The sequence below is a fragment of the Haliotis cracherodii genome, unplaced genomic scaffold (assembly GCF_022045235.1).
Source record: "Haliotis cracherodii isolate W230 unplaced genomic scaffold, xgHalCrac1.p SCAF_4, whole genome shotgun sequence".
NCBI classification, from domain to species: domain Eukaryota; kingdom Metazoa; phylum Mollusca; class Gastropoda; order Lepetellida; family Haliotidae; genus Haliotis; species Haliotis cracherodii.
Genome location: NW_027266297.1, coordinates 13091761 through 13104073, shown reverse-complemented (window position 1 = coordinate 13104073; position 12313 = coordinate 13091761). Strand labels below are relative to the sequence as shown.

General features: G+C 42.0%; 1 protein-coding gene across 1 annotated transcript in view; it reads right to left on the bottom strand.

Moving 5' to 3' along the window:
• LOC139479047 (adhesion G protein-coupled receptor L4-like) overlaps window positions 1–12313 on the bottom strand; it is a 66841-nt gene that overhangs the window by 8138 nt on the left and 46390 nt on the right. Inside the window, exons 10-14 of the mRNA XM_071261793.1 lie at window positions 12055–12248; window positions 10909–10961; window positions 7526–7649; window positions 1899–2002; window positions 1403–1505 (exon numbers count right to left, since the gene is read on the bottom strand). Coding sequence (XP_071117894.1) covers window positions 1403–1505; window positions 1899–2002; window positions 7526–7649; window positions 10909–10961; window positions 12055–12248 — 578 coding nt within the window. The remainder of the gene's footprint in view (window positions 1–1402; window positions 1506–1898; window positions 2003–7525; window positions 7650–10908; window positions 10962–12054; window positions 12249–12313) is intronic.

Genomic DNA, 12313 nt, shown 5'->3' with positions numbered 1-12313 from the left:
CGATAGAATCGGTACATAATGATCACGAAGTTTCTGCATCTCCAGTGAACACACGGCAGGAAATACGTATTTATTTAACAGTGTTTTTTTCATTTCTTCTCGTTGATCCAGTGTCAGGAAATAAAGATAACAAACAAAAACACATCCTGACAGATGTCTGGTAGTTGAAATGTGTGCATGGGAGCTGACAGATTTGTCGACAGGCTGTGAAAGTGAGAACGATGCAATATCTGCTGTTGTGCAAGCGAAGGGTTTTAGGTGTATGACGAACCCAGTAGCACTTAACATTACTTAACCGTTAGTCTTACGTTGCCGATGTTTGTGTATTAGTGTAACGGAAGGTATGACGCTCAGACCACCGTGATCCCCTTAGAATTGGTCCCCAGCAACCTATGCTGGTCGTAGGAGGCGACTTAGTGGTACGGGTGGTGAGCCTCGGATCATTGTCGTCGTACCTCGATGACGTAGGGCGATGCTCTTAATCTCAATCACTGGTTTGTCTGATTGAGGCTCGATTATTTACAGACCATCGTCATATAGCTGAAATATTGCTGAGTTAAAGAACAAACAAATAGACAAACCGCCATGTTATAGTGAAAAGAATGATGTCCTGCAATTCCCTCTTTTGATTTATGTTTCCGTGTGTTTTCAGGTGAACAATTGACTTGCCTTTGCATGTTTTTGCGACCGATGGGGAAGGATAGGCCCACCTTTTTTGTGAATACACGGTATCATGACTATTTGATAGTAATTCATGAACATGCTATTCATGATATAGTCGGAATCGTACAATCGATTCTGCTTTTGACAGAGATTTCTTTTGAATATGGAAAGGGTTTTACCGCCTTTATTTACAATATTCATCTCGTTTCATGCACTGTTACTTTAACCATTTAACTTCAACGTGATGATATATAAGAATTTTTTTTATACTTAAAAAAAATCTTTATTTGCTCAATAATTATGTTATTTTCTTCTATAATTGCAAAGGGACGGTCGGGTAGCCTAGTGGTTAAAGCGTTGGCTCGTTACGCCGAAGACCCGGGTTCGATTCCCGACATGGGTAAAATGTGTGAAGCCCATTTATTGTGTCCCCCGCCGTGATATTGCTGGAATATTGCTAAAAGCGGCGTAATAGCATACTCACTCACTCTATAAATGCAATAAAAAATATATATGAATGTCTTGGGCGTTTCTTGAAAAATAAAAAAATTGTTAATGCAAGAGCAAACCTTCATTGGAAATATGTCTTTCGTTTAAAAGAATCAGTAGGAACACGACTGTGACGCTTGAACATATTTTCGTCACATCCTGAAGTAAGGATACCATATTGATGAAGAAAATTGAACTTCTTTGCACCTTTCCAGAATCTTTATTGACATGCTTCTGCTCCACCACTCACCTTATTTTCTGTTCTGCTGACACCCGTTATAAATAGAATCTCTGCCACCCACAAACACACCACCAGGTTCTTGTGTATGGAGTTCCTTTCTCCTTGAAGAGATCTACAATGAAGGTTACAGAACACGTCAAACTGGTATAAACAGTTCTAGACAATGTTGTTTTTCTTGTTTTTTAAAGGCATAATTCCTCTCGAAAATATTTTTGACAGGCTATTCGTTTGTAACTTATACACCTCGAGTATATTTTTAGGCAGTTTTTCACACCATCTGAGACATATCATGAAAAGGATACAAGAGTGGAAGACACCCTGCACCTCCGTGGAGAATCGAATCCGGATCTGTGGCATGACGAGGCAAGGCATTCAGCACTACGTTACCATACCTTCCCTCTCCATCTTGTGGAAAGTGATTTTGAGCAGTAACCTTGCTTGATAATCGTATTTTGAAAAGTATTATTATTTTAAGCATTGATGTAATTGTTGTTACTGTAGTTACCCGAAGCAAGTGAAGGTCATCCAGCTGGCGAAGAGACAGAGGATGGAGATGATGCAGCCGACCAGAGTTATGAACTCCAGCAACATCTTGTGCACAGTGTGCATCTGCAAGGAGAAACGATGGACTCAGTAACTAATGTTATATTTGGGATAACACTTTCTTAGTAAAGTACAGATTCTAGTACTCAGTATTTAGCAGTATTGCAGCAATGTCTTTGTGTATTGTGCTACCTTTACAGATAACGCTATTTAGCAGTACTACACCAACGTCCTTATGTACTCCGCAACCTTTACAGACAACGGTATTTAGCAGCATTGCAGCAACGTCCTTGTGTACTGTGCAACCTTTACAGACAATGGCATTTAACAGTATTGCAGCAGGACATCCAAACATTGTGATTGGAAACAATTGTATCCAAATGGGGAATCGAACCCGGGTCTCCACTGTTACGAGCGAACACATACGGCTCCAATTTACGCGTCGCCCAACAATGAATTGGAAGTAAAAAAGAATAACTTCTGATCCGTTTGTTGTGTCGGACCTCTACGCCGTTTGCATACAGAAGAACTACACAAATTGTACCTATGTGGAAAATCGAACCAGGGTCTCATATGTGAAGAACTGACACATTCGAAACTAGGCTGTCCGATTCTTTTTAATTGTAGAGGAGAGAAAGTTATTGTGAAACAAAGGATTCCATAGCTATTATGGAAAATAAGGCATTGTCCCAAAAAACAATTTCAAAAAATATTTTACGCATCAGAACTGTTGAAAAGACACAACTACCATGTTGGTGCTGAAGGTATTTTATAAAGATAAATATTTAGGCGCATTCCTTTAAATAAAACCTCTCTCTCTCCCTCATTCTTTCTCTCTCTCGCTCGCTTTCTTTCTTTCTCTCTCTCTCTCTCTCACTTTCTCTCTCTCTTTCTCTCTCTCTCGCTCTCTCTCATCGACGTCTGTAGGCTGCCACGGTAAAGATAAGAACCTCGGTAGCGTACAGCTGCAGCCATATGATCACATCTTACAAACACTTGTTCCAACTCCAGACCAATTCCTAACAGGTTGATTCCCTCAGTGTCTACTCACGTCCGGGGGTCGGGAGGGGAATAAATAACCCCGACAGTTGAAATGCCTCCCTAACCCCTCCTTGTTCCCCCTCCCGACCATCTGGAGTGCATTTGAGGCATGCAGTCTGGGGGATGGGAATCTATGCCAGCAAACCCCCCTCGGGGCAAGGGACCTAGGATCGTCGGACCACGTCAAAGAATAAAAAACAAACACCGTGTTCGACGCCGGTAAAACAGTAACTAACCGTTGGGGGTACAATTAGGGTTGTGGATTTATCGGGTAGGACAAGACAAGGATCAGCAGGTTGCGGTATTGTTTGTTGGAATTGTTCAGTAAAGCAAACAACGAAAGTTTTTCGGTTTGCGAAAGCATTTTGATTGATACAGTTTGATAGATACAGGTCGGCTTTCACGAAGCTTTCTTTGCACAAATATTCATATTGAATGATATAAACGTATGGACGGTGAAATTCCCAGCAAACCAGCGACTGAGGTCCATGTCATCGGTGCACAACGACAGTCAGCAAGACAGAACATTGTAACCATCAAATCTGTGCTACATTTTCAGGTACCAGGGACCTACTCTACCAGTACTCCGCAACTAAGCATATTCCCAAGGCAAGGGAGTTAACTGACTTTATATAAAAGTCCAGTTTCGTACTTACATAGTCAGTTAACGCCCTTGCCTCGGGAAGATGCACCTTAGCTGACAGTGGGTGAGCGAGTGAGTAAGTGTGAGAAAGGGTTTTACGTCTCTTTTTGCAGTATTCAAGCGATGCCGTGGCATGTGAAACCAGAAATGAGCTCCACACACGGTACCCGTATGGGAAACGAACCAGGGTCTTGCGTGACGAGCGAAAGCCGTATTAAACCACAGGTTTATCTACAGCCCCTGTACAGTAATAGACAGGAGCTCAGTTTAGGAGGGGGCACGGGTGGCCCAGTCGTCTAAGGCGCTGCGATTCGCTGTGCAGAGTTGCGTCCCTTAGGCACACCAGAAACCTATGATTGTGGGTTCGAATCCCGGTTCGCCCAGATTATGTTTCTAGGTTTGTCAGCACATACCCGTCTGAGACCTGCATCACTTCGGGCTTTCCTCCCACATTAAGCTGACACGCCGTGATATGACTGGAATACTGTTAAAAGCGGCGTTAAACCCAACTCACTCACTCACTCAGTTTAGGATTCCTGTATGTAATTAGAACCCAGTTTATGGTCTCTGATCAGATCCAATTATACGCAATATGAATATCGCTGTTAAATACTACAGACACGTAAAATATCAACAAGATTAAACGATCCTGTCCGAATCTTCAGATGCTTCAGAATCGAACACAAACGTGTTTGAAGGCAGCCGTCGACGCTGGTATCTGCCCTCTGACGCTTGAGATTTGATACATATATTTATGATACCATTCGTGAAGCCCTGACATTAAATCCCTCAGCAAATCGGGTTCCACCTGATTGTACAATAAAACGTAGCGAAATACTTAACGCTTCAACAAGCTCTTAAGTTACGCCCTTTGAAGCGTTCAGGATAGGGAACTTGAATACGTTTGAAATCATCTGTTTAACTGGGGCGGACATCGAAACCATCTGACGAAGCAAAAAAACACACCACCACGTGTTTCTTTAGATACCACGGAGCACTGTAGTGACACACGATAGCTCCGAGTTGCACCTTATCATTAATGACAAGATACGGAACCCAGTCTACAAGTGGTTGCTCGCACTGGTTTCTTTGTATTTTGAGACAAAATCTGGTGTTTGGCGAGAATTCCGTGAGATCTGGGAGAAGTCATTGAGCAGTCAGTTTGCGTCGTTAAGATAAGTTTATCTTCAGTTTATTTACTTCTTATTGCTCCAAGCGTTGATTACGACCAACTTGACCAGAGTGATGACTCCCAGTACTTGAGAGCTGATTAGAAGGGTGTTTGTACAATAGCCTACTGTTGTCATCAGAAGAACAGTGTTGCTCATAGCATGTCGAGTTACGGGTGTATTGTTCTATAAATAAGATGCTAATTACCTCGAAATGTGTGGCAGCTGTAACGCACTGATTGCGCCGCATGCATACAATCCCCTTGGTTCAAAATAAATCCACTAAACTTCATGATATGATCGTGAGAAGAACATCAGGCTAGGTGTGTTGCATAGTATACAATCCCCTTGGTTCAAAATAAATCCACTAAACTTCATGATATGATCGTGAGAAGAACATCAGGCTAGGTGTGTTGCATAGTATGTCATCGTGCCCCGATGGCGTTGATCGTTGTTTGTGCTTCCATTCACTGCTTCACCCAGTCCACGATCAGGCTTGTTTGTTGTTTAACGCCGCACTCAGCAATATTCCAGCTATATGACGGCAGTCTGTAAATAATCGAGTCTGGACCAGACAAACCAGTGGTTGATATCATGAACATCGATCCATGCAATTGGGATACGATGTCATGCATCAACCCAGTCAGCGAGCCTGGCCACCAGATCCTGATAATGGCCTCTTTCGACAGGCATGGGTTGTTGAACATGCTAAAATATTTACGACCAACGTGATGTGGTTTGAATATATGCGTTTTACATTCCCTCACTCACACAAGGGGTTGGCGATTGTTTTGATCACTATTTCAACATTCAAGGCCTCAGTTAAGCTTTCAAAACGTTTTATAGTCGACATGTGGAAAACATTTCCAAATTTAACCCATCAGTGACAAAAATTATGTCCGATGGAATTCCTTATTTTGACTTGTACCACATGTTCCCGTGCTTTCATTTAGGCGAACAGTTGACTTGCCTTTGCATGTGTTTATGACGGGTGCTACCGGCGGGGCAGGAAACTCTCACAGTTTTGCAAACACCTTGTATCACAACACATGCTTATCGGAATCGTACAAGGAATTTCTTGGGGCTATGGAAAAGATTTTGTCGCTTTCATTATGAATTTGGAGATGAAGCGGATAGTCAAGGTGAAGCTGCAAGTTCAAAAATAACACGAAAGCTTCTGGAAGTACCAAGACAGTAATTCACTAACTATTTGCATTTTTGGAATGGAAACCAGGGATGAGTGAATACATGAACGTTTTGGCTACCGTCCGCCGCAAAGGCAACTGATATCAATTAATGTGTACGCCACAGGCTCCCAGCGGGCTGGCTATTCGCGTTTTAACATCGTGGACACGGTTAATTACAGTAGAGATTGCGACTATGGAATCTTTCGGTTAATCAAGACAAGACATTATCTCTGGCGATAAATTTAGAAGTTTACCAATAATTCCTGATTACATTCCTGATTTACCCACCAAGACATAGGGCGTCCTTCGTTATTTAGAGTGTAAGCTGCCAAAACGCTTCTAATGATGTATTTGTTGAGATTACAGCTCTCATACATTAGGAAGACTGGCTGTTATATGACGGCTATTGTTTGTCTGCCGTGTATAGATGGTAATACAATAACTAAACAGGTTATCAATCACTTAAATAATACCATTTCTTTTTCAAATTACCTATTCAATATATCAAAAAATCACTATAGGTCGCAACAGGTTGAGCAGTATTTCGAGAACGATCATGGACGTCGGGACCCGAACATGACTGTGGGCTTTAGATACAACATCCCTCATTGTTGACGACACAACAAGGATGGTCTGGTATGAGTGCTGTGTATACAAATGTATACAATTGGCTACTGTGACGTCATGGGGGTGATTACCCGGTCTTTGTTGCACAATGAATGTATCATAACGTCTCTCTGTTTCTTTGATATAATACTAATTTAATCTTTAACAACAGAGTCAGTTCCATTGTTTTCTTGTTTCGTCGTTGATAAGCACACACAACCGCCATTTTACGGTAGACTACCAACAATTATCCGTTAATGAAACGGACCTAGAGTACTGGATATAGAAATCTCGTATACCCCATGTCCTGTGAAGACTGAAAGGAGGTGAAATGGAGTTTAACTTGCGTGCAAGTTTATTTCACTTATATAGCGACGTGAATGCACGTGTGCAAGCACACCGAAATTCCATGCCGCAGCTTAACATGAATACCCCCACTCAGACACAGTATACTGATTCCGAGCCGACCAGTCCGTGTTTTATCCCCTTAAGGGTAACAGGCAGGGTAACAACAAGCACCGTCTTTTCAAGTCATCTTTTGGTATTACGGGGCTGGGGACCGAATCACTGACCATCCGCTACATCATGAAGGCAATTCTGTGAAGACTGAAGTTTTTTTGTTTTATTTCTTCAGGGAAAAAATGAAGAAGGCTATTCGACAGGTGTTAGTAAGTAAGAATATGTTGAACAAGGAATGCAGTAATACCTGAATCCATCTATTGACATGAAGACATGCCCAAACCGGAAGTGATCTATTGGATGAGGCTTAGAAAGGGGAGATAATACCCTTATGTACTATTTACAAGCAGACGACATGTACAATCCGGAAGTGATCTGTTGGATGAGACTAAGAAAGGGGAGATAATGCCCTTTTGTACTTCACTCATTTAATTCAGCTTTGTTTATAAATAAGAAATAGACTTGAATCAAGTCTTTCACCCACCTCCACCCCTTCGACGTCCATCAAGATAGCAAAATTGGTAAGATGGTCACATTTGCATGTGGTGTGTGTGTTGTTAGTCCCGGCCAAACGGCATCCATCTTGAGACCAACGACCGTAGCCATTGCTGAAACATAAACAGGGACACTTTAGCCAAGACAAGCAATATACTATAGCTGGGCACTTGATTATCGTCTTGTCAGTTTATTGACAGCATATACATAAAAAATGTTAACGATAAACTTCAAGAGAGACCAGCTTGAGATAGTTCTTCACTGGTTTACAGGGAACATACTTGATGGTATTTGGCGATGACATGCAGGAATGAGGCGGTTAGATAAGTCGACTACTGTCGGATACTAAGGCTGCCAAGTCCCTTCTGGTACGCGGGATGGGAGGCTCCATTTGGGTATTGGGGGCTCATCAGTGTGGTACGCGGAACACAAAAAAATTTGCATTTGGTACGTAGAATCGACATTTAAAGAATAATGCTGAACATAAAAAATAACTGTGTCTATTTCATTTTTTCGAAACGTTATCAGTAATGCAACTGCAAATATTCGGGATTCAGGAATGACTGAAAAATAAGATGGTAATCGGAGGTGTGTGTGTGTTGTTTCTCTGTATGAATGAAGGATCCAAACAGTTTTGGGGGACCCAGTGTCCAGTGACAACCCCCCCACCCCCCGCACTTGCCTAAACAGTTTAGTCTTATAAAAACGACGATAACATTGCGAGATACATATTAAGGGGGTCGTATTAAAAAAAAAAATACTCAGATACTACAGTTCCCGTTATTATAAACAAATTGGGAGTAGGTGCTCTTTTTCAAACTGATGATGATAAAACGGATCAGGTTTATCTACAATTCATCATGGGAACTTTCCCTATGTTGCTGTGGAAAAGAGAAAATTGTTTAAGTAGTATGTTGACTTATCAGACTGCGGACGATGTTTTGATAAACATGATATTGCAAGCACCAACATCAAACATCAAGTAGAAACGCTACGCAGCAGTCGCCAAGTAAATGTATTTCGTTGTCTTTGACAGTGATAAAGATGATGTCCTTTTAATTTATTCGATCATGTCTAACACTACGTACATCATGCACTTAAGCTACGAGACAAAGAGTACGTTATGGCATATTTACCCTGAAATCAAAGTCATTAATTAACAACTAGAAACATCAAAGGTTGGCCACTCTTGACATTTAGGGCGGGTCCGGACATTCGATCCGACTTGTGAGTCCATTCTTTTGAAACCGCCTTTACCAATCAGTAATAACACTTCTATCACCCGGATGATAAATTAAAATCCGGAACAAAGCTCAGACACTCAGACGAGGTATTGACACCAGCTTCAGTCCGCCCTACGACACGGACGGCAGGAAATATGGCGACATCGGTCTTTGCCTGCTGGGGCATATGTACGTCCGCGCTCCCATAAACCGTCGCGATATCACATAGGTTAAATTCCAGATATTTAGAATTTGAAATTTGAAGATTACAGCTGTGGGTGCAATGTTTTAATTGATTGAGACTGTCACATATTTTTGTGAATTCTTTGTCACAATGGCAAAGTTCTTTTTAATGAAATGAAATGAAATTTTAACTGCATCTTTAGTTCTTCTTTGTCACAGTGACACAATGTTTACTGAAATGAAATTTTGATTGCATTTATAAATCTTTTAACTTTCTTTGTCACAATGACACAGTTTTAACTGAAATGAAATGAAATATTGATGACATCCTTTATTCTTTTATTCTTCTTTGTCACTTTACAATATGTCAGTTTGCATTGTCTCTTTTCCCTTTTGCCATGTTTAAAAATATTTTCGCAGTGTTTTCATACTTTTCAGTTGGGTACGTTGTTTGATTTATGCAAGTAATTGAATTTATAAGGAAATGCTATTGTTTCGTACTGAATCTATTTCAGTGACGGAGTATCAAAACAATCACAATGAGGTCTTCTTCCTGAGGCAAGGGCGTTAACTGATTCTAAAAGTCCAGTTGACACCCCAAGGGCGGATACAGAGGGAATGGGGGGGGGGGGGGGGGGGGGGGGGGGAGGTGGAGAGAGAGAGGGGGGGAGAGAAGGGGGGGGGAGAAGGGGGGGGGGGGGCACACACACACCCTTTTTTATTTCGAAAAAAATCTTTATTTCCGTATAAATTGTATAAATTACCACCAAAGACAATAAATAGATCTTAATTGTGCAAACCCCTCTGCAAATCTCTCATATCACTTTCATTTGCTGCAAACAAAATGGCGGCGCCCAGTCAAGACGATGTGATCGAGCACCTTGATTAAAACCATGCAATTTTTTTTGAAAATATCTGTCGACGCCCAGTTGACGGTACACCTCGATTGCAATTCCCGCTTTCGACCGAAATCTGCACGTTGAAATCCATGTTGTTTACGAACCGGATGTCGATTTCGTTACGCGATTTTAATCGGACTATGCATAGACTCGTTAGTCAAGCCAAACACATGACTCAATAATGGCAGCCTAGAACGGCAAGGGTGGAAACTTGACTTTTATAGAGTGAGTGAGTGAGTATGGTTTTACGCCGCTTTTAGCAATATTCCAGCAATATCACGGCGGGGGACACCAGAAATGAGCTTCACGCATTGTACCCATGTCGGGAATCGAACCCGGGTCTTCGGCGTGACGAGCGAACGCTTTAACCACTATGCTACCCGACCGCCCCGACTTTTAGAGAGACAAACACAATCTTTTTATCAAAAGCAAACAACAATAGATAAACAATATTATGCTTCGGTATCGGTAAGCTGTACACATGTAAGATATGTTATTCATTTCAAAACAAGATATACTTGTTTCCGGCTGACTCACCATCCGCCCTCGACATACCTGCTTAACTGAGGCGCTACTCCTAGAAAAAAATTGTTAATGAGTTGGGTTTAACACTGCTTTGAACAGTATTTCACTTATACGGCGGGTCAGCTTGAAGTGGGAGGAAAGCCCGAGGTGATGCAGGTAGAACAACGGTATATTCAGGATATATCACATGTGAGACTATACTTCTACATAATTCATAATGTGTACGGGGGCACGGGTGGCCCAGTTGTCTAAGGCGCCGCGATTCGCTGTGCAGAGTCGCTTCCCTTGGGCACGCCAGAAACCTATGATTGTGGGTTCGAATCCCAGTTCGCCCCAATTATGTTTCTAGGTTTGTCAGCACCATACCCGTGCTCGTGGGTTTCACCAAAGTGGTAAACGTCTAAGACCTGCATCACTTCGGGCTTTCCTCCCACATTAAGCTGACACGCCGTGATATAACTGGAATACTGTTAAAAGCGGCGTTAAACCCAACTCACTCACTCACTCACTCATAATGTGTACGGTGAATCAAGTATACTTACTCTTGTCTTATATCCCAGAAAGAACATTTTGGTTTGACACCTTCGGGAACAACCTGTTGTGAAGAGATTTCAAAAGTCAAGGACAGTCGGCAAAATGCAAAACGTAATAAAAATAATATGTGACACAATAGTTTTGCACCGCTTTTCGCAATATTCCAGCAATACCACAGCAGGGGAGACCAGAAATGCACGCAGGTGGAGAATAAAACCCGGACGTCAGCGTGACGAGCGAACGTTTTAACCTCTAGGCTACCCTTGAAAAATATAAATAACTGAACACATTTCCCTTGAAACTGTGTCCCCTAAACTAAATGAATCTCAAAGAAGAACTTCCGGAGATTGTCTTTTCTTGTAAGGAAGTCTTGCGAGTATCTGCCCTTTCGTTGGTCGGTTCTTGCCGCCGACATTGTGGACAGATACCGCCGCTGACCCCCCGAGAACCAGATCTCTACATTGGCAATGGATGCAAGTTACGAGGTATGATGTGGGTACGCGGTAAGATGTTAAATGGTCTTTTGCGCCCACTACATCTGCAAAATTTTAAAAAATCTGCAAAAAAGGTTCAAATGTTGTCTTATAATGTTACCTGATATATTCGTTTGCTTCAGACTTTTTGTCTTTGTTCTTTTACCGTTTGCATGTTTTGAACTTTTTTTTAACAAAACAAAAACAAAAACGTAAGACTAAACTGCGTTACGAAGGTTGATTGGAGAGGTGTTTAAGAGACCCCTTTTCTAATATATGGACATGAGCAAGTCTTTGTCTTTGATTTCATGAGGAGATGTTGGGAAATAATGGACAAACATCTGTGATCAATTCATCGAAATTCCAATACGTTCACAATTCGGCTATTGTCACTCTTTATCAATACTTCTATGCTTGGTCATACAAGTCCAAAACGTGCGAATAAGTGAGTATGGTTTTACGCTGCTTTTATCAATATTCCAGCAAGAACACGGCTGGGGACACCAGAAATAGGCTTCACACATTGTACCCATGTCAGGAATCGAACCCGTGTCTTCGGCGTGACGAGCGAACGGTTTAACCACTAGGCTACCCGACCGCAATTACGTTGCAAAAATGGCCCTCATGGTTCCTCATCCTTTTTGTGAATATGCCAGGTAAGATAACTCCGTACCACCCTACCTGCGTTAGTTTCATGGTAAATGTGATTGGCTCCGATAGTTGTACGATGCGGTGACTGTCGGATCCGATTGAGGCGCTTAGAATACTGCTTGCGATCTTCGTGCTCTTTCGTTTTTCATCGGTAGCACTCGGCCTCTCCTCGAGCAGGTCCGCCATCTTGTAATGAGTCATAAACACTGCCCTGGCCAGGCCGCCTTTAGAAAGAGGTAATGACATGCATATGGTTCGTAAAGGTGGACACCGAAAAAACAGAACATAT